We start from the raw sequence: 23,916 nt of genomic DNA, 5'->3' as shown, positions 1-23,916 counted from the left end.
TATACTCACCTAGTTAAATGCCAATTAGCAAATGTTGACACACTAATATGCTAAAGCCAGATGGTGAAGATGGTAAATATCATATCTGCAAAACATCAGGATATTAATATTGCGAGTGTTTAAATGTCAACATGTTGATATGATTAATTTTTAGTTAACCATCTAGTTCTGATTACTTTTGGATACTTTGATTAATTTCATCAGTTTAAATTAGATTTCTATATTCGAAGATGTTTACTCTCCAAGGTAAGCTTAAATGACAGCTACAATGGCTTTCTTCCTGTGATTTATATTTACCATTTCAGAAAAGGATTCTAAAGCCTTCCTTAAACTGTGTGGATAACTCACGCTAGTAAACAAGTCTGAATATGCCTCCCCACTGTGTCAGTGCTCATATACTCATGCTGAGTTCTAGCTTGAACGTCCTAGCTACTGTAGTCACATTCCAGTGTGGAAAGTCACAGGTATAAGACTAGTGAAGAGAGAGATAGGAAGAAAAGGGATGAAAAAAAGAGGGAGAAGTAAGTGAACGAGGAGAAAGACTGCAGGTGAAGGAACACGAGTGTGAGGAGATCATGGGGGCTCATCTTTACTCTCTGCTGCTGCTGTTGTTCAACTGCCACGAAAGGATTACAGGTAGTGTGTGTGTGTGTGTGTGTGTGTGTGTGTGTGTGTGTGTGTGTGTGTGTGTGTGTGTGTGTGTGTGTGTGTTTTCAGCCACTGAGATGTTCTGGCTTTCAGGCCTTGAACATGTCTCATCCTGTCCGCTTAAGAATGCTGCTAAATGGAGCCCTCATGTAAAACTTCTTGGCCTAAACAAAGTGTTTGACTTATTTGCGATTAGTGGGGTACATTAAGAGGTTAGGTGACTGTGTTTAAAGGGGGCTACAGTAATCAAGAAATAATGCCTTAAACAGACATGCAAGCCCCTCCTTAGATTGTCCCAGGTCTTTCAGAGACAACACTCAATAATGAGGCTTAGCAATATTAAGTTTAATGGTCGTGTTGATTGAAGTGTTGATTAAGATGAATGTTTCTTGTAATAACAAATAAGTGTTTGTAAGTATAGTCATTTATCACATCGCATCAAAACTGATTTTGAGTTGTGAGGAAATTGTACAGTGATACTATTTATTATTTACTTTGACTGTAGGCAAAGCAAACAATAAATGGATCCAGTAAATGACCAACTCCTCAGAAGTAAATTTGCAACGGCTGTGACGCAGGAAGGTAGAGCGGTTGTCCACCAATCTCACAGTTGATGGTTCAATCCCCGGCTCCTCCGGTCACATGTCAAAGTGTCCTTGAGCAAGACACTGAACCCCAACTTAGTTGCTCCCGGTGAGTGTTGGCCAGCTGCACAGCAGCTCCCCCATCGGTGTGTGATTGTGAGTGTGAATGGGTGAATAAGAAGCAGTGTAAAGTGCTTTGAGTGCAGACCATTTAATTAATGCAAATAACTGTTATAAAGCTACATATTCACAACAAATAGCAATCAGTTGAAGAATACAGTGAGACGTGTATATGTTTGAATAATAATATGGTTTTAAAAGTCCATCTGTGCCATGTACGTAACTGGAAAATCTGCCTTTTCATCAGGAGCTGTGACTGGCATCAGTCCATACATAAAACATTATGAGGGTTTGTCATACGACAGGGAGGATTTTCACAGGAGGCATGTGAGAGCCAGGAAAGCCGTGCACCCACAGGAATATACACTGCATTTGGAGTTCAGAGCTTTTCAGAGGTAACGTCATATTTCTCCAGCTTGGGCAGCTGCATCAAATGTACTATTAAACAGCTGGTGAATTATAGTATACATCTGTTTGAACCAGCCCTTTGTCTCTAAATCTCTAAATCAACAGACCAAACATGTCGAGCATTTGGTAACAATCTTTATTAACCTGCTGTAGATCTATGTACATTTGACAACACTTAAAAGCTTTGACCTGTGTTTCTGTTCGCTTTTAGAAATTTTCGCCTGCGTTTGAGGCGAAATGCTTCAGCATTTTCCCAAAACTTCATCATGGTCAGTGAAAATGGGTCCACATCAGCCGACCTTTCCCACATATATTCAGGAATTCTGGAGGGTGTGTATGAGAAGGAAATCTGGGCCAGTGAAAAGGAAAACTGGGAAAGGAATTTATTTATTTAATTGGTATTTTTAATAATGAATTTATTTATTTATTTTTATCACAATCTATTAATCAACTACACTCAGTTGACATCTGTTTGTGGGTAACTACTCCCAATTACCAAATGATCTAACTGGACTAAATCAGAATAAATTAGTTGCTGTCCCTCTCTTGTCTCCCACCTCTTCTCTTGTGACTTATTTTCTTAGCATTTAATCCATTTAATTTGTTATCTGTTGTCTCACTTGACCTTGTCTTGCAGGTGAAAATCGTTCAGCCTGTCATGGCTCTGTATTACAGGGTCAATTTGAAGGAACCATCCATACAGACAATGGGACGTATCACATAGAGCCGGTTCATAGATACACAAGCAGGCAAACAGATCATCACTCTATAATCTACCATGAGAATGACATGGGTAAGACTTGTTTTAAAAATGTTAGATAAGAATAATCTGCAAAAAATTCGTTAAGTATTAATTTCAAGTATTATTGGCAGCTCAGGTATTTCTGACTTTGATCCATCAGTCACGATAAAAAAAGCAAATCTAAATCTTGTGCATGTGGAACGGGATTTATGTAATTAATCACCTGTTTATGCATTAAGTACTGGACATTCAAAAGTTTAGAGAAGGTCAAATTAAGTTCACCTGTAAGGTTATAGTGCCTTTTAGGTGCATTCTGAAATTTGGTGTGAAAGCCGAATAGTAGTGTATATAATATTGCGGAATAGTGAACAGCTACCATATACGACATGAATCATGTCAAAGGAATATATTTATTCCAGATTTCAATAATATCACAGCTGTCCCATAGTACCATTCAGTATTTATAATAATATTTTTACACCTGGAAAGTGGTCTCAATCTAAAGATATGCTCCAGATATGAGGTGTGATCAGGGAGTATCTGACCCAGATTTTATCATAATTGGGTCCTAATTAAAAGTATCAGGACAGAACAGTCTCTTTGCATAGTGAAAAAGAATTTCCTTGCTTGAGTACAGTAAATTCCCTTCACAGTTCACATTCATAGCAGTCTCACAATAGGACAGCTATAGCAATACACATCCAGTTTTCCCACATTACTGATCCTCATTGCTCTTTTTTGCTATGTTTCAGCTGTAGTACAATCTTAGGTTACTAGTGGTCAGCCAACCAGCTGTGCCCTTAAAGCAGTAAATAGTAAGGGTGGAGTCATAATGCAACAACAGGCCCTATTTAGAGCTCAGAGTCCCTGTTAAGACTCAAGCAGGATACTGGCCAAAGAAAACTTAATACAAAGGTGGCATGACTTTTGTAAGAGGAGAAGTAAGAAAGATGTGGGCTAAAGTCAGGAGAAAAGTTTGGAGATAAAGGGGAAGGAAGGTCCAGTGTAGAAAAGAGGAAATGAACATGTAAAGAATAATGCTTGAATGCGTTGGAGTCAGATATGACAACAACAAATTAGGACAAACGTTGGATTCAAATTATGTCCGTTTTATATTTGGCCAGATGCTGTTTACCATTCAGAGATAGCATGTGGCAAAATGTCAAAATGTTTTTTGTGTGACAATATCCATGTTCTTTGCTATCTGTATCACTGGCAACATGTGCACATTTGCTTCAAACTATTTCTGAGGGGTTTTTTTCTGAAAGCAAATTTCGCCCAAAAATATTTGTTTGTCCTTAAGTCTAAAAAAACACTATGTCTGCCTTCAACTCTTTTTACAACTCTTTTTACAAAACGGTACCTCTAAATTAAATAGCATTACTGCTGACAACATCCTGTTCTTGCATACCCATGCCAGCACATCTGCAGGAAACAGTGAAAGATTTGCCACATGCTATCTGTATTAACAATTAATGGTTCCATACATAGTGATAAATTTAGACACGAGGAGCTGACGTAATGCATCTTCTCCTGTGTGCATTTCCACTTCCTGTGGTTGTCTTTTGAGGCCACTAAAGGTTACATTAAAAACTTTTTGTCCCCTGCAATATACTGTGAGATCCATCAGATGTGGGACACAGGGCATCATCGGGGGGGTCATTTCTCATCAGATACAGTGTAATGACATTAAGACAGCTATTCGCGAACATTCCCCCTTTTTATCCGTTAAACTGTTTTAGTTTACATTTAAATTTAAAAGCATTAATATATTGATCTAGGAAGTGTACTGTAGTAATAAACTGAACACAGTAGATTGATGCTATACTGGCAGTATTCCTAATTAATAAATTGAAAAATATAAGTGCCATGTGACTATGGTTAATACTTTTTACTTTTACACTCTCTTGCTAGTAAATAAATAAATGCAATTATTTAAAAGATTAGACTATTATGTTTATTTAACTACCAACGGTCTTACAATCATTCAGTGATGATCAAAACCATTTTAAATGTAATTTAATAAAATAAACTGCTGTAAATGAGTAAAAGAAACAATACAAAAAAGATGCATGAAGTTTGTGCTTGTATTTAATAAATCCACTGTAAGTGATCCCTTTGTTTCATCCAGGTTTGATAATCTGAAGATTAAATCATATCAACTGGACTTTCTTCTTTGTTAGAAACATTTTGCTACCTATCCAAGCAGCTTCTGCAGTCTGAATAAGTTATTATTCAGACTGAATTTTGAATAAGTTATTATTCAGACCCTGAAATTGGTGCAGGAATATGGATGGACAGCATGAAAAGCACCAGACTACAGAAACCAACTACGCCTTATCCTCAGATGCAGAGGGCAAAGCCTCACACAAAAAGAGATCCCACCAGCGACTACAAGAAAAAAGGTTATAGACTGTTTAAAACTGAGATACTACGCAATTGATAGGGTGACCTACCATCGCCTTTATATTGGATAAGCATGTATGGACTCTCCAAGATACATAAGGAAGGAGCAGCATCAACTCAGTTACTTACAGCATCGCAAAATACTTGGCTGCCATCCTATCACTATTATATATAACCTATACCACAATTTTAATTTCATTTCCTTTATTAGTTTATTTGTTGAGAACACTCATTATAAACACATTTCTTTAAAGATTTAGCTAGAAGCTAATTTTCATCCTTAGTCCTCCAACCACAAAAAGAAATAAAGTACAGTAAACACAACAAAATAGAAAGACCAAAAGAAGGGGTTTGACAGGTTGGACACACTGATCACCAAACAGTCACTTCATACAAAAGTTTGTTCTTGCAGCTTGGATCAGAAAGCTGAAAGTTGATGCTGATGAAACCATGGTATCCTGTATGGTACATGGTATCCTTCCCTCTTCACTAGCAGCCCCACCACTGATGCCCTTACAGTCGAAGACTAGAAGAGGAAAACAACCTGTTTCCTCCAACCTTAACAAGCCTATTCAGGCCAGGGTGGAAGAAAGGCCTTCTGTGAAGGATATAAATGGGTTCCCTAGCCCCTTTTACTCAGTCTGAAGAAGCTGCTTTAATAAATAGCGAAATATTTCTAACCAGTAAGAAAGAAGTCTAGTTGACATGATCCAATCTTTGGATTTTAAAAATATGTTGCTTGGAAACATAACTGGAGACTTTGTTGAAATTTTAAACTGTTAAATCTTAAGTAAAAAGTATCCAGCCAACTTCTGCATAATATTGATACACTGACTGTCAAATTACAATAAGTTATTGAATGCTGGCTGAAGCTTGTGCATCAGTGTTGAAAGATTATCTGTCAAGATTATCTGTTTTGTTGACATATAGTTGCAAGACTGCATGATTTCAATAGTATCATGCCATATGTGGAGAGTAAATACAGCATATTTGGACTGCATGCAGCATAGAATATCTTGCAATAGTGGGAATGATATTGTTTTTACAAACTCTTCTGATAAAGAGCAATAAAATCAACATGTATTCCTTAAGTACTGTGAGAGACATATAATGCACACAGACTGTAGTATTTAGCGTGTGTCCAGGACTGTTTGAGCAAACCAATGGAGCACTTGAAGGCACTTAGACTGGCCAGAGGTTAATTCATTAAGTATTTGAGAAGTTACTTTAGGGTAGGAATGGTTTTCCCTTTGTAGCTGCTTTAAAAAGGTTGTAAATGTAGTGTGGTTGTGTAGTGAGACTATGTGTATGAGGTGGTTTAGTCTTAACTGTTATTTCGAGGTTCTGGCAGATTTTCTGCATTACTTTTAACAGTAGACCTAGTTTCCAACAGCTGCTGGGAATGAAAGGCTTGACTGAAATGTGACACAGATTTTTCATGGGGGAAATCCTTTTCTTTCCTTGGCTGTTCTTGCAAAAGCAGAAATAAATGGATTCTCTTGGCAACACAGGCCAGGAACACATGTCTCTCAATATTTGTGAGAAGACTGAGACACACTGACTACCTATACAAAGACAGGAAGGGTAAGTAGAAATGTCTGGAAATAATTCCATCAGTTCGTCGATACCCAGTATTTAGGCCTCCACGTCCCCCCCACAACCCATTCCAACTCATGAAAGTATAGAACAAATATTAGGTTGCTTATTGGTTGGAGAACTTTCGTAGGATGGTGTGATCCAATCACGTGGTCTCTGTCTCTTATGTCAGATGCAAAGTGGTTTCACACACGTACGGAGCACTCATGCATGGTTAACTGGCAAAAATGTTGCCTGATTCCTGGACTCTCTTATTATTGTAAATTATATGTGGAAGGTATTATTATTAGTCATGTGACTCTACTTTGTGGAATTTAAAGTTATTTTTGGCTACAATTTATTGCTGGATTGGCTGTTTTATCAGCATTAGTTTCAGCTATAACCACAGATTTTCTGAATAATACCACTGAAACATATTTTACATAATTCTGACCTTTTTCAAGCAGTGAACTTTTACATTTACGTTTACTTTTTGGCTCTTTTTGTGCAATTCTCTGGCTTCTACAATGCAACATGATTCAAGTTTATGCAAATGTAATGCCTCCCATGTCTGCCTGCCATCACTATTGCATCAATCATTGCATCATGGCTTCTGACAAGCTTTCAATCATTCAGCATTGCTTTCTTATTCACTGTCCCTGCAAACATACAGACACACAGACACACACAGAGAGTGCTACACAGGAACCAAAGTAGATAAGTCTTTTTTTAAATATTAACCATATCCAGGTGTACATTTTTGTGTTTGTGTTCATCTAGTCCTGCCCTCCATGGGATCTCACCCTTATGGATTCTGTGGTGCAAAATATCTAAATATCCTTGCCCAAAGCTTTAGACCAGATAAGGTAAGCCATCACCTCAGCAAACACAAAAGCAGTTAAACAGACTCTGGCTGGCCTATATTTTTCCTGTCCTCACGTTCAGTATTTTCTAACATTCATTGCCAATTAACTCAGAGCCCAAAGCTTTTCTTGGAGGGAGTTTGTGTGACTGATTAATCTTTAATAACTGACCAAATTTATGGTCAGTTTAGCTAGTGGGGTCACACACACATAACACACTAGATGCATGTAATGAGCTTATATTGAATAATGTGTGAAATACAAAGAAGAGAGCATAGATACTTCAGAAAGTGTATAAGTGAGCTACTTCACTAAGCCCACAAATGCATTTGCAGTATCTTCTGCAGGTGCAAACTTGATGACCTTGACTGTGTTGTATACTTATTATAAAACCGTTGGAACAAGCATCTGGCAAATCTATTTAGCTAATGGCTCCTTTGGGTGCCCTTTTTGTTGTTCACCTTTGACCAATTAGGTGGTTGTCCTTGTGTCCATTGTCAACAGTGGATATTAGTATTGATCCATTTTTAACAACATGCCTACTAGTCGAGATCATTTCCACTCTTTGGTCATGAAATGATCTAAACAGATGTTGTTCCGTGTGGAGTATCCAAATTGGGTTCCTGTTGCAACACAGCCTCGCTACCACTGGGGCACCAGTACCAGCACTATGTCAATATTTGTCTTTAGACAGATCCCGTCTTTAATGTGTAGTAATTTTTTGATCTAATGAGTTTCATGATTTTCCATCTGCATAGCAAAGAGAAATTATTTTATAATCCGTGAATAATGGATTATTCTTGGGTTATGATACTTAGGCTATTTCACACTTTAAATCGGTCCACTGTGCATTTTGATCCACAGGAGGTACCAGCGAGTCGGTCCAGGAGGACAATCGATGAGTCAAAGAGCAGCTGCTTGCTCCACCTCCATGTTGACCACCGCTACTACCAGAGGTTCAAGTCTGTGGAGGCAGTTGTGGCCCAGGTAACAAGACAGTACTTCATATTTAATACAGAAAAACACATCATCTTCAGTTTCAGTCAGCAGGGTTAACAAGAAAAAACATTCTAAATTCATTCAAAATATTTTTGGCTTAAAGTAGAGACCCCAGAGGTTTTTGTTTCTTTGTCAAAAATGTCCTCCTTAAAGATAAAACTAGATGCTTCAGACATCTGGGCCTGTGTTAACTGCGCCTCAGAATTACTTCTAGGATCACTCCATATCATTTAAGTTTTAGTCCACTTTCTGTTACGAATCTTAAGGCGAGTGGGTGCTTCTGGAATAATGGATACTTAACATGAGTGTTAATGCTGCCATAATGTTTTTACTACACACCCTTTTTGGTCCTTAGGGTGATGATTTTATTGAGGGTTGTTGTCAGTGATTCCAGCAATGCCAGTTAAACTAACGATTTGCAGATGAGATAGGCTAAATGCATAGTGGAGCCTTCAAAGTTTGATTCTTATTTTTAATATCTGAGGTGTAATTGATTCAAATCATCCATGTTCATAAAATGTGCAAAGTTACAACTTTAGTGGTATATAGCCTACCCAACATGTGTTCTTCTTTTTCAAAGACCCAGTCTATTCAATCCTAGATCTGTCATATAAATACATATTTTTTAATTTTGTCCAAAAAATATCTTTTAATGAGCTCTGTTATTAAATATTAAAAACATCTGTTGTCTCAGAGTCTCAGTGCTCTGTCTTAATCTCTTGGCTACTCCTAACCAGATGGAACACCTCCGGGCCTCTAGTACATTTTTAAGAATGTTTATAAATTTCTCTTACTCCTTCTCATAAATGTAGGACCAGGAATTATTTCCTACTCTCAGTAGATGTGGTTTCAGAGGTGCCTGATATTTCAGGCCCCACACACTCAGGAATTTCTGGAGTGAACAGAGCAGCATGAGTATCAAAATATGACAGGATTTCCTTAACCATGGGTTGAGCAATGCATGATTTGTTTACAAACTTTTACAAACTTGGGTACACCATGCTGCAATCTTAATTCAATAAAACAAGTGAAATACGTGCCAGTTTTGTTAGTTTAGTTAACCTGTTTCAATATGTATAAAGATTCAGTTGGCGCAAGATCTGTGCTCTTTCGCGTTTGTTTTGTTTCTAAACACTGACCCAGATAAAAAGAGGTCTGGAGCACTGACTCGCTGGAGATGCAGACAGGACGGTGAGAACATTCTCATTCTCCAAGAGCGTAGCAGCACATACAGCACATTTGGCCAACAAGGCCTCTGTGATATGTGTATTAGGTCTGTTACAGAACTGCCACTGCACATAGTTATAAAGCAAACTGGGCCTGTGTCACCTCCTGTTCGTCCCCTCAGAAGCACCCAGCTGCTCCAGAGTGCCCCTTACCAACAGCTATTAAGCTGATATCAACTGGAGCTCAGATGTTAGCACAGAGAATCTCTACTGTGAGATTGTGAAAAAACAAGTTGATTTGAAGACTGAACTCTGTGAACCCTGTGGTCAAAATGTAAATGTGTTACACATTGTACTGAACTTATGAAATAAAAAGAGCTTTATTGAGAAGAGTCAGAAGAAGAAGTTTTTAGTGGCTAAAGTTGATTCGACAGGTTAATTTGTTTTATTTAACAGTTTCTGGTTTAAACAGATCTTGGTTTCAGATTTGAGTAATAGACTGGGTTAAAAGTTGGCAGCTACTGCTGCAGCTGCTGCTGTGCCTGTTTTGCCTCAGTGCAATAAGCAATGTAACAGTGATTTAAGTGTCTGTGTTGAAGTTTCTCTGTCTGAACAAAGCTTTTGTAATTAAAGCAAAGGTCACATGAAAGGCGATTTTGACACTTAATTTTGCCAAAGACTGGTAGGAGAGTCCTGCTAAATGAAATAAACAGTATTTATTATTGCACTCAATTTGTGATGCAAAATTATAACAGCACAGGTATTTAATCTCACCTAATTATTTTATATATATAATTCATACTCTTAGCATCTGATCCAGGTTCAGTTCAGTTTGGAATGCTTCCATTTGTGTGTTACCAGTGTGTTTGTTGAACTGCATCTGTGCTTTTTTAAATTAAATCTCTTAATTTAAACAAGGAACAAGGACTGTTAATAAGTAAGTATATCTGTGCTTAGCTGTTTTCTGTGGCCACACACTGTTACTTTTCGCTGCAGCCTTCCTGCTGCTGTCTGTCCTCTCATCACCTCCCTTCAAGTTTATTCCATCATAACACACACACACTTGTTGTTGTGCCTGGAGGAGTGCCAGACCTTTGTTTCACCGGGTGAGAAAATACAGTGTAAGTGATGCAGAATAGACAAAACGCTAGAGTCAATCACTGCTGACCGGGTTTTAATTACTTCTGTGTCAAAGGTATTGATAAATACAATATATTTTTGGAAATTCCCATGGAAACTCTCCAATAAGTACATCTCCTGCTGTATAGAGTTTTTGAGTAAAAACTCAGACCTTCGCATGTGACTGCTTTGCACGTGCCTCTCTGATTGTGTGATGGGCTGTGCCACCTACTACTCCTGAAAGTTTACCTAACAAAGATTTGTTTTAAATTTTTTGTATTATGTGTGTTCAGAGACTTTTATAGATAAATTATCTGAGAAATACTATGTAAATAATCTGATCATCAAACCTGCCTTCTAGTATTGTAAAGTCTGCATCGAACAAAAACAGGACATTTTAATAGCAGTACATCAGACTCTTTCTTGTATTTCTTAAGGTTGCTTCCTACATACGAGCTGTGAATGACATCTATGACAATGTGGACTTCGATGGAATGAAGCTGATCAACTTCCAAGTGAAATCCCTCAGTGTAAGATCCTCGCAGTTTCATGGTTTCAATGACATGGTTGTTTAAAATCCTAGTGTGAATTACTTCACATGTAGGCCACTAATAAGGTCCACAAATCCAGCAACCCTGGCTCTCAAACTTTATTCACTGCATGACCTTCTTGCTAAAATGAATGATTAAGAGATGGCCTCAGATGTATCTTTCACCAGTGATAATCAAACAAGGACTAACTCCCAGCCCCAAAATGACAGAGCCGTGGAAAAATGTGTAATTGTTTGTAATTTATGTTTTTGAATTTCAAGTGAGCTCAATCACAGATTCAGCACTTTCTTTCTGCAGATAATGACTGAGGAGGATAAAGATGATCCTCTGTATCCTCTGTACATTGGGCCTGAGAAACTGCTAAATCTCTACTCTACGAAGAACTGGGGCAATTTCTGTCTTTCCTACCTTCTCACTAACAGAGACTACAGTGGATTGCTGGGGCTCGCCTGGGAGGGCAGAGCTGGTGAGTCAGACTTGGCGTGTCACATGTGTCCACAAATTAAAAGATAAACAAAGCCTTGGTTTGAACAGTAACTGACTCTGATGTGTTTAAAACATCATTATTGTCTTCCACTTGTTCCCCACGCACTTGGTATTAATAATTATTGACTTAACTGTGACAATAGGAAACTTATGTTTAAAAATGAGTCGCTTTGCCCGACCAAAGAAACTTGTCGGGCAGCCAAATGCCCCTGTGTCATTTAAACTCTTAGTAATGGGTCTGCATCTGATACCTACTCATCGCTTTATATATGTATCTGTTAAATTTAGGTGAAGTGAGAGTAAGAGATAAAATATAGAACAAATCTTAGGTAGGGAAGCATGAAAGTCTGTGTGTGTGTGTGGTGATGTTGGATTGTAAGTATAACATGTATGAGGGAATTGTCATAGTAGGAGCCTATGTCACTGTCTCATTCGAAGCTTCTGATTGGCTATGCTGGGGGGTGTGAGACACCAGACCACCATGATGACATGTGATTATGGAGCTAGCAACACACACACACACAAACACACACACACACACACACACACGCCTCCCAGATGCCTTAAACATTGGCAACTACATTCCACAGTATGGTTGCCATGGTGACATCTCATGTGAGGAACGCGCACACATACACATACACACACATTGTCCGTCCATTGTGACATTGTAAAATTTCAGTCTCATGTGACTGTCCCTGAGTGAGAGCAGAGTTTAGATAATGTTTGCCGTCCACCAAGAGAAAAGCTCCACCTCAGGATCTCCTAACCTACATCCACCAGTTTATTAGTTGCCCTTACTAACCACCCTGATGCCTCTGCAGCTACAGGAGGGTACACCCCGCACTCGCATGCTAACACACATCCCCCATCCCTTCCTTTAGCTTCTCAAAGTTGCGTGTTAATACATTTGAGATGTATGGGGGGTTGGGGCCCAAATGTCTTAAGCTTCTTCCAGACTAGTAACATTCCTTCTTCTCCTCAGTGTGACTGAAGAACAGATTTCCACATGTTGTATTTGGTGCTGTTCAGGCCTTTTTTAGACTGCTGTGTGGCCATTTGTCCTCACGAAGAACAAAATACTAGTATTATGATAAATACTGTATAAGTAACAGTAGATGTTTGAAATATACATCTCTAAATACTGTTCTCACCTGCTTGGCACTAGCACTATATTAACCATCACTATGCACTATTATTCATGTCATTACAAACCCCCCACTCTCTGGCTAAAGTTCTATGGTGTGTCTATACCTTTAATGCACTTCAGGAGTTTCAACAATGTAATAAATCCATGAAATATTGTAACAGATAAATGATTAGAAACAGTTTGTTTGTTTTAATTTAAGGGGACCACCCACAGGGTAACAGTCCAACTCTGTGAAACTATGTTCGAACTATTCTTGTCTATTTGTCACTGCTTATTTAAAAACAACTCAGTGCAACACAATTTAGAATGAACAATTAATTTATATCCCAAGCTGCATTTTATTTGCAATGGATTACATATTAATATTAGATGGGGACATTGTTTGTCATCTACTGGAGCAACTTTCAATTCCTGTTGTGTGAGCTGTGTTGCATTCCGGAGAGATTAAGTCTTTTGTTTCCAGCAGGTCACTTTAGTCTCAAAATGCACATAAATCCCATTCAGATTTTCAACATGAAGGTCACTGAACTCTGGAGACAATGAGAGCAATGATTAGAAGTCGCAGGATGCAGTTACATTATTTACAGTACTACTGGTTGACTTCCAGAGTAGAACCGCTATCGGTTTGGTGTTTGAGCGATCAAAGCCCTTCGCGTGTTTTTAGGTCAACTCCCCCGTGTGTGTTTATCTAAGGAAAGACCTCCCCTTTACTATTGTTTGCTTGTGGATATGAAACCATGTGAAGCGAGTGTTTACCTACGTGTGCATGGAGTATCTGACTAAATGAGTTTCCCTGCATATGTTTCTCTGTGATGTTACTTGACACTGTACGAACAAAAATATGTTTTAAGTGGGTGTTACATGTGTATATGTTTCTTGTTCTGTTTGTATTTCACAGTGTGTGAGGATGTTTCCTCCTATTGGAGTCTGTTTATCTCTCCAAATGGTCTTTATCCGCTGAGCTAATAATAGGAGTCTTTCTCTATAGCTCCTTTTGGCGGTGAAGACGAGAAGGAGGAAAGGAGCCCCTATCTGCTTGTGCTGCCAAAAAAACACAGAACAAAGTAACACTCTTTCTAGGAAAGCCAGCTCTTTGAATAGGCCATTAGGGGGCCACTTTAGGTTAAGACAGGGGAATGCAGGAGAACTGTGTCCAGAATTTTTGATTTACATGACTGGTGCAGTCTTGCCTGGCGGTTAAACTACTTTTTAAGCTTTTAGCAGTGTGGAGTATTATATTATTTATAATTACATTTTTGCTTGTTTTCCCTGAGGCCAAAAAAACGTTATATGACTCTGTTACTGCAGGTTACTACTTTGTGATTGGCAGCTTGTTCACCTGTATGATGGTAGTGTGACTCTAAACCTCCACAGTTCCTCATTGTGTTCCACAGCAGCAGAGATAAAGGGGGCACTTTTGTTTTTGTTTTCTGACCTCTAAGTGTCCCTAACTGTTCCTGGACGTCACACATACGCCCCCTGTGTAACAAAAACATGCTGGAGGAAGATCCAGATGCCGTGTTTGGTTCCCACAGTACTGAGGCACCTGGTGAACTCATATTTTCCTAACACGGGAGCCGATTTTCTAAAAAAAACAGGCACCTTAAACGCCTCACCATCAGAAAAGGTTGTGGGGCAGGCCACATTGTGTAATAGGTGTTACATAAAATTCATGTGACCATGTGGGAACTGCTAAGACCTCCAACTTAAACCACATGTGGGCTCAAATGGAAGGAACCAATGAGGCACAGACTAGACATAGGTACATGAACTAACACTACAGCTGATTGAGTTTGCTTAAGATCAATATTGTGCTACAAGGAAATATAATACAATAAAAACACAAGACTGTGAAAGTGCCTGTAACAATCAAACAATTCAATAAGCAAGAGTCCTAAAACACATTTTCCAGAAAACAATAAGGCACATTTGTTGTATAAATAAAGTTTGCATGACCAGTCAATTAAGGAACCATATCACAGGTAATGAGCTTGAAAAAGACTGGCTAAAGTTAAACTAGTTCGCTGGCTGACCAGCTGAGAGGTGATATCACAGTACAGCCATGCACTCATTTGAATGTGTTTGTAATTGTGGGGATAGCTCTAAATAGATAGCTCTAAATCCGCAGGCAATGGCTTTCAGGCTTTGATGTAAAACCACTGTGGAAGAGCTAAGCAGATCTCCAGGTCTGTTTGTCCTCCGCTCTTGACCCAGGGGCCTCAGGGGTAAGACGAAGATTAGCACAACATTCTTGGTTTAGGGTATTCCAAGTAGCCCAAAGTTTCATTGGCCCTTCAGCTCCCTGCTCGCTTCATGTTTTCTGCATTGTCAAAAAAGGTTTAACAGTAGCAATTTTGTGCAATCACCAAATGTTCAAGAGCCCATGAGCTGTCAACTTTGCATTTAGTGCCAAAGGATGTATGCCTTCTAACATTTTGTTAAACAAAACCAGCTGTGAGCTACATACAGTTAAATACCTAAACTATAAGGTTTACAGTAAAGGTCACTGTTCAGGTCCTAATATAATATATAGGGAACATACTCTCACAGTACTAGTGCAAATTAAAAAATGTAATCAGTGGTAACTTTTATTTATGACAAAAAAGTGACTCTGGAGGACTACAATTGGCTTCTTCCCAGATTTTGAAGTCCTGCGGGCCCCCGTACTCTATATTTTGATTGTGTGCATGTTGATCATCATATAAACACCTGAAACCAATTTTCTCAAATCTGGATGTTGTGTATTTCAAATCTCACTTGATTTTTTACATTTTTATTTTCTCATCTCTGTACTCTTCAGATAACTGGGGAGGAATATGTTCCAAATACACCACCCTGCAGGACAGCCGGACCTTAACCCTGAACACAGGCCTTGTCACAATTCAGAACTACGGACGGTACTTGCCTCCTAGGCACATTCAGCTTACCCTTGCTCACGAACTTGGCCACAGCCTGGGATCTCCGGTGAGTGGCATCCTCTTCACTATCTGCCCGATGCTCTAAAATTCACTCTGTCTACTTTTAGTCGGTGAAATCAAAATAAATTTCACTGGAATATGTTATAATATGCATGTACTATAACATAATTTGTAACAACAAAATACAACTGCAATGGTGGTATGTTGAATTCAAGTAATTTGAGACTCAGCAGCAGATATTTACAGTTAAACACTAGTCTTCATTTAGTGTGGGCCCCAGCTTTATAGACTGGATACTATAGAAAGTAAAGAGTGGAATGAGTAACAGGTGAGTGTGAAGGTGGGTCTGGTGGCTGCCAATGGAGGGAATGTGTGAGGGCATCTGGTGAGTGGTTCGAGAATGGCAGGAGACAGGGCTGAAACAGGAACTGTGACAATAACCACAAGCTGTGTTAGAGCAAACTATTGTTCTCTCATGGATGCTTTAGGAGCTGCAGCAGGCATTTTAGACAGTAGACACTGTAACATTACCTAACAGGATATACACAAGTGTACTTAAAACATTAACAATGTGTGCACTGTTTGTTTTCCAGTTCCAGGAATGGGCTTCTGTGAAAGCTTGTTAAACTGACTGCTCATGTCTGGTTTCTATAAGGACTATTCAGTGCAAATCTGATCAAAGAAATGGCATTATAATATTTACCTTTGTTCAGTAGAGTGTATTATTTCAGGTGTATGTTTGACCGTAATTCTATGTCAAACTTTAGATTTACTTCACATATTCTCACAAGGCATACATGGCTGTTTACACTGCACTGGAACAAACTGTCTGTGAATGATTCACTTATGTGGGCATTAGAGACCTTGACCTTTATTGGCTGGTGTGTTTTATACAGAACCGTGGCACAAGGCTTATTGGATTATCTCCAACAGGAGAACAAGAAGGTCTCTAATTAAAGGTACTTTAATATCTTTACATGTAAGCTCCGAAAACCTCACAACAATTATAAAATCAAATTCATGCACCTCACTGCATGTGAGCTGCTCACAGCTGCTAACACCTGCAACCTTTCTCCCACTGCTGAAAATTCCTGCAGCCTTTTTACCCCGCCCCTCTGTCATTGACACTTCCACAGAGGGTCCTTTGAGGCACTCCTGAGCAGATTAGTTCTGCAATTTCACACCCTGCAGAATGTTCTCCTGCTCTGTCCTGGTGTCCTGCCTCTGTGATAGGCATGCCTTATTTTTTTCTGGAAAAGACAGGCCGGAAGAAGCACATGAAGAGATCACGCTTGTCATCTGAGATCTGTACTAAGCACGGTGGAGGGAAATAGGGGAAGGTTATTAAGAGCTGTTTCGGCCTTTGGCCTACTTCCCTTTCCCAACCATGGATTTGTGCAGTGACTGCAAAATTTGTTGCTCCGGTTATTTATATATTTAGTTAATGCTGTTAGTTGATAACCACCACAGATGCTGAAGAGGAAAACAAGGAAAACAGGAAATCTGCAAATTGACAGAACACTTTTTTATTCTGAGTACTTTTTGACTCAGAATACTGAAATTATTTCTTTTCTTATTTTTTTTTTCATCTCTGCAGCATTAACAGAGAGACAGTGCGGGCATACATTAGAGCATATTAGTTTTCAGCTCAAGTGTGTAGATCTTAAGAGACCACAAAATGGCTGAGGCAAAAGAACAGGAAACCATTTAAGACTGGGCTGACATGATAGTAATAAATCACAACAGAAATAAAAATAAATGTAGTATCTTTAAAAAGTTTAGCAATAATGCTCAGCTGTGGCTTAGCTCAGTTAAACAAAAAACACTAAATATTGATAAATAAAGTGAACGCCATACAATTGGAACTCATTGTTTCAATCAGACTAATCAAGCATAGAAGCAGAAATACCTGTTGTAAATTGTTGTAAATTCTTTCCGGTCCAGGCATTGTCTAGGAAAATGTTTCACAGATCTGGGTAAAGCAGAAGGAACTCTATGTTCTGTCCTTACTGTCCCACATGAGGAATACAGGGTTATTCAGCTGTTTCAGGGCCATCAGATTCTGCTTCAATTGTCTGAAAATTTGGGTTGATGGGACAAACAATCTACCGAGACCACCACCACCACCACCACCACCACCACCAACAACAACAACAACAACATTATTATCATTATTATTATTATTATTATTATTATTATTATTATTATTATTATTATTATTATTATTATTATTACGCTTTATGTCTATAGCACATTTCTTGTACAAGCCTTTGAAAGTGCTGCTCATCAGTCACAAGCAACAAACAATGCCCATCAACAATATTAATAATTTAATTTAACACACGGCATAAAACTTAAAAAAATATTTTTAAAAAACACATAACAAAAAAAGCAAACATATTAGTAACAATAAATCAAAGGTGACAACTTGTTCCTTGGCAGCATATAAAAAGATCTAATTTAGATCTAATTTTAAAAAGACGTTTGACCGTCTAATAGAGACAGGAACATTATTCCAAAGGAGAAAAGAAGAGCTGATCTTTTCTTAACTCTAGGGATTTATAATAATCCTGATGACTGAGAGTGGAGGAGTCTAGATGGGACATAGGGATTAAACAGGTCTCATAGATACACTGGTGTCATGCTTTTTAAAATCCTGTAGTTTAATTGAAGCCCCTTAAACTCAGATCTGACCTTTATAGGCAAATGGAGTGATGCAAGAAAAGGTGTGTATAATATGTTTAAACTTCCTATTGCCTAATTGTGATTAAGATGAAATTTTAATCAAATATTAATCAAATTTTTGCTGCACCTGAGTAGGTGGAAATAATTCAAATAACCACCCCCATCAACTGGTGTTAGGAACTGTAACCTATCAAAACAAAAACTGTAAATCATTATTTCATTATTACTTTTCTCTATTTCAGCATGATGAAGGCTCTAACTGTGGAGATCTGGGTTCTACTGGAGGTAAAGGCAGGTACCTGATGTTCCCTCAGGCCACAGACGATGAGCTTGAGAACAATGCCAAATTTTCCCACTGCAGCATCACACACATCACCAATATTCTCAAAGTGAAGAAGGACAACTGCTTTGTGGGTGAGAAAGTAAAGATTGTTGACATGTCTCTTCCAATAAATAACTATTTGCCTTTACTTCCATGTATGTGTATGTGTGCATTTACCTGCTTGTGTGTATTTGTCTGCTCTTCTTTGACCATGCAGCGAGTGATCAGCCCATCTGTGGAAACAAGATTGTAGAGGAAGATGAGGAGTGTGATGTTGGCCATAATGACACAGACCTCTGCTGCTACAGTACCAAGGAGCCTGTAGGCATCCAGTGTCGCCTCAAACCTGATAAAGTCTGCAGGTACTGTGTGGATTAACATACACAGACCATCAAATTCACCACGGGAAGCATTGAGAATTGTTTCTGTCACTTTGACTATGTCATTTACTCATTCATCTATTAGTCCAAATCAGGGCCTGTGCTGCAGTCAAGCCTGTGAGTTCAAGCCAGCGGGTCAGATGTGTGGTGAGGAGACAGAGTGTCAGAAAAAGAGTGTGTGCTCTGGTCTGTCCCCTTTCTGCCCAGAGCCGAGTGCCAAGGAAAACCTTACTATCTGCAGCCAGGGCACACGTGTCTGCCTGAACGGGGTGAGAGGGCCACCACTACATCACACTGTGACTCAACATGGTTCAACTCCATTGCTCAACAATTAGGCAAAGTGTTCAGAGATGTTGCAAAACTGGTCCAAAAGCAAAAACACTAAATCTTCAGCTAGGTTGAGTTTCATTCTTCTTCTTCAGTGTTAAGCAGATGACAAAACAGTCTCACAGTAACAAACGTCTGATGTCACGTTACAGGGACACATGCAAACACACCACCTGGTGTGTCTGTACCTTAAAGTGCATCTATGAACATCATCCTTGTTTTTTGTCATTATCTTTGATTCCAAACAATCATTTTGCATAAGTATTTATAAACACATACAGGTTATTTGGAGCTCCATCTATCCAAGAAGTGGGCTCATTAAATACTTCATTTGCTAACACACCATTATCACACAGCTTTGCTCACAAAAGATCTAATCCAACATGGTGTTACAACAGCACTGATTTACATCATTCTCTGAGAAGCAAAGGCAAGCAGTGTAGATGTTGGTTTATCATATGTTTTCCATATTTTATTATCCTGAGGTGCTGTTAATGTGCTAACCTATTGGAGCCTGATCTAAAAAGCTGGAAAAGCCCTCTTGGGCTTGAGGGGAGTGTGGGAAGGTACAAATCCAAGAATGAAGATGAAGGTTCAGTTATAATGTCCAAATTAATCATAAATTATTTCAGCTAATATCACATTGTTTCCTGAATCATTCCTAGAATCAACTCAACAGAAAACAGAAACTTACCTACAAACACACTAAAGTGAATTAATTAAAACTTTAACATAATTTGGATGTCGTTGGCCTGTTTCACCCGGGTCTGGTCAGAGTCGAATTAGTGATGCTTTTGTTTATACTTGTATAAATCTTGACTCTCTCTCTCTCTGCAGGTCTGTGCTGAGTCTGTGTGTGTGAAGTACAACCTGGAGCAATGTGACTGCCCAGGAAACTCCATGATGGAGAAATGCCACTTGTGCTGCCAACAGCCTGGTAAATACTTTAGCTTATGTTGTAATTATACTACCAATGTGAGCAGCCATAAGCAGTTTTTCTATATGTATTCTGATTATATTCTCTGTGTCTTTGACAGATAAGCCTGAGACGTGTGCCAGCACCACCTCCTCTGTGCTGTCTCATCACTTTCAGAGAAAAGCATTGCCCCTGGTAGGTGGGGCCCCGTGCTCTGAGAACAGAGGATACTGTGACAAATTCCATGTGTGTCGCCTGCTGAATGCAGACGGGCCCATTGCCAGACTAAAGAACTCCTTTCTTCATTTGGATGAATTTGATGACATGGCAGAGTGGATGAAGGTGAAGGACTCATATCATCAGTTTGACATGTGAAATTGAAAAGAACACCTTCATGTGCAGTTGGGTGCAACAGAATTACATCCCCTTATTTTCAAGTGGCAGAAAGAGTAAAACAAAGATTTATTTTCACATCATCAACATAATATTTAGAGCTTGCATGTTCTCTTCACGCTTGCGTTGGTTTCCTCCCGGTCCTCCAGTTTTCTCCCACAGTCCAAAGGGATACATTATAGGTCAGTGGCTCTAAATTGCCCACAGGTGTGAATGTTACTGTGAATGGTTGTCTGTCTGTATGTGTCTCTCTGTGTTGGTCCTAAGACAGACTGATGACCTGTCCAGTGTTTGCCCCGTGTCTTGCCCAATGACAGCTGAAAAAGGCTCCAGCCCCCCCACAACCCTACACAGGATAAGCAATTGTAGATAATGAATGGATGGATGGATGGATGCATCAAAAAACTTCATGCACATTCAGCTACTACAAATGTTCTTCCACCAGAAATTAATTTTAAAAAAAAGATTGATTTTTAATTGCAAACTGCACTGCACCTTTAACTCCACTCATTGACCAGTTGAGTTACTTATAATGATGAAAAATCATTGTAGTAGCTGAATAGTCATTATTATTATGTTTATTATTATATGTTATATTATAATAAATTTGAACACATAGTGACTTAGAGGCTTCAGCCCTCTAAGAGCTGAAAATACTGTCTGTGCCTATAGTCACATCCTCTGTTCAATCCATTGTCTTTGTTAAACTTCCTGTTGTAATGTTCAGCTGTCTTCAATGTTTCAGTGGTAGCTGAGATTTAGTTTCCTAGGGCAATGTGGAGAATCAGGAATGCCCATTTGGGTTAAAGAGGATCTTGTGAATCAGATATCACTGGTGACAGAAGTGACCCTTCACTCCAAAAATCATTTTGCTGTTTCACTATAACTTTTGCACTGCCTCATTTTATGCTGCGCAGACGTGTTTGAGCGAGTCATTTGAAAAACAAGGAAAACTTCACAGTTCATGACAAAGAGGGTACAAACAAAAATATTTTTCAAAATAGTAACTAAATTAGAAATGGGTCAGGATATTGTACTTGACTTGGAATTATAACTATTTCTATAAGATGTGGATTGTCAGTAGGTATTTGATAGCATCCCTTGAGTTGCCTTATAAATAATAGCTAGATGTATGGGATAACTGTGGCCAAACCTGCTATGGTTGAGATTCATATATTAATTGTTATATAGCTCTGATTCAGTGACGTGTTTACCCTGTAAGTTCAACACAAACCGACTATAACAATTATTCCTTTCACCAAAAAGGGTTTCTGAACTGCACTTGCTGTCAACTGTTATTTGTTTTACTGCCAATAAGTAGAAGTACAGTACAGAATATAACAGTTATTTAAATTAATTTTAATTCAATATTAGTTATATATTTACATTTATTGTGGACATGAAAGGAAAACTTGCAGCATTTAATATTATTTATTGCAAGGCCGTTGTATCAGACTATTATCTATAAAAACCTCATAAATAAATATGATATTTATTTATTATTACTCTGCAGTTGCAGTTTAGCCCCCTAAAAAAAGGAAGTTATGAAAGAAGCAGTCAGACTGACTAAATTAGTGTTAGGACAGCAACACTTTAGCTTATTACAAAGATATTCACAAGGCAGGATTTGTGTAATGCTTTTTCACTGGTTCTCTCCAGGCTAATTGGTGGGCCATCCTGCTGGCCATCTTGACTTTGTCTGGAGTGATGGGCTGCATCGTGTGCATCTGCAGCCGCACGCTGGACACCAGAGACTCAGAGTGACTTCCAGCTTTTGATCCCTGCTAGGTTTCCATCAATTGACAATATTGTCACAGGAGACAGAGTGAGACAACAAGTTGAAATTAGAGGCCACTTACATATGGCCTTTGACCCAAATGCTGCCTTAAATATTTTTACTGAGGGGGAAATGCTTACAGTATGTTTCAATGAATAGAGAGCCCATGGACAGGTTTGTCGTCCCAGAAAGTATTGCTAATAATTTACGGTGGAGGAAATTAATTAAAGTACAGTTACCAAGGTACTCTATTACCATTTGGAAGTAAAAATGGAAAGTTACCTCACTACAGGTATTGGACAGCAACATACAACTACCTTTTAATATTAAGATTTAATATTAAGAGTCAAAGTGCCAGCAATATTAGTAGAATATCAATAAATTTATTGTTGTATCAACACGTTTTGCCTTATCGCTTTTATCAGGGTCTAGTTGGTGTGATGTGATTTTTCTATGGTGAGTCTCAGGTCTCAGACCTGTGGAATCAAAGCAAAGCCGGAATGTCTGGCACAAGTTAAAACAAGCCCAAACACAGTGGTCTAACATAAAGCTGTTCGATGCACAGCAAGTATTGCTGACGTTTTGACATTTTCAGTTTGCTTGCCTTCATCCGTGCAGTTTTGCAGTGGGTAAAGTAGTTGTATGCCAAAAATTCTTGCTTTAAATTTGAAAGATTTGCTCAACCTAAGAAATACACATCCTTTTTCAGTTGTGACCTCTTAAAAAATAGTTTTTGTTTGGGGTTGTTATTACAGTTCATTAGCTATGTGCTGTTGTGTTATCTTGTCACTGTTTTCAGAACAGCTCAAGGTTGGAGATACTGTACATTTTGCTGATAACAGTGCTGTTCTTTTTACTTGTACTCTGGTGGGCTTGCAGGACTTTTACTAATGGAGTAGTATATACTAGTATATACTAGTGGAGTATTTTAAGTTTGTTAAGTTAGCATGTGAACATTGTGTCCTCTACTTATATTAATTGCATTAAATAGCATAACCTAAAGGTGTGTTTAGTGAAAAATCCATTTCAATTTTGAATTTGACACCAGTAGCCTGCTGATGTCTCTCTGGGGTCTCTAGTTTCACCTTGACAACAACAAGCACAATGGCGTCACAGCTGCAAGGTCATATAGAAATCACAGAGCTTATTTGGGGTAATTCAACCATTCCTAGCATGTCTATATCAAAAACAGATGTGACAGAGTATGAAATGTTAAAATATTTGTATTAAACATTCATTTTGCTTTCATAATAAATATTCAATGACCTTCAGCTTGTAAATGTGAGTGTTAAAAATGAACTGTTTAAAGATTAAGGTGAGGATTTAAAAAAGGTTTATCATAATTTTCCACTGTCACAACACTAAAATAAATGTCAGGCTC

General features: G+C 38.5%; 1 protein-coding gene across 1 annotated transcript; it reads left to right on the top strand.

Moving 5' to 3' along the window:
* The first annotated feature begins 410 nt into the window (after positions 1-410).
* si:ch1073-396h14.1 (disintegrin and metalloproteinase domain-containing protein 10) lies at positions 411-23,802 on the top strand. The gene is made up of 15 exons (XM_067513544.1): positions 411-636; positions 1,600-1,747; positions 1,972-2,090; positions 2,398-2,553; positions 7,264-7,349; positions 8,211-8,333; positions 11,068-11,160; positions 11,479-11,647; positions 15,618-15,781; positions 18,663-18,834; positions 18,960-19,104; positions 19,208-19,391; positions 20,287-20,386; positions 20,487-20,707; positions 22,418-23,802. Exons 1-15 carry the CDS (start codon positions 576-578, stop codon positions 22,520-22,522), a joined length of 2,046 nt encoding a protein of 681 aa, XP_067369645.1. The 5' UTR covers positions 411-575; the 3' UTR covers positions 22,523-23,802.
* Positions 23,803-23,916: the final 114 nt, after the last annotated feature.

The sequence above is a fragment of the Channa argus genome, chromosome 8, assembly GCF_033026475.1.
Source record: "Channa argus isolate prfri chromosome 8, Channa argus male v1.0, whole genome shotgun sequence".
NCBI lineage: Eukaryota > Metazoa > Chordata > Actinopteri > Anabantiformes > Channidae > Channa > Channa argus.
The sequence above is the reverse complement of the archived record's forward strand: the minus strand, read 5'-3'. Positions and strand labels throughout refer to the sequence as shown.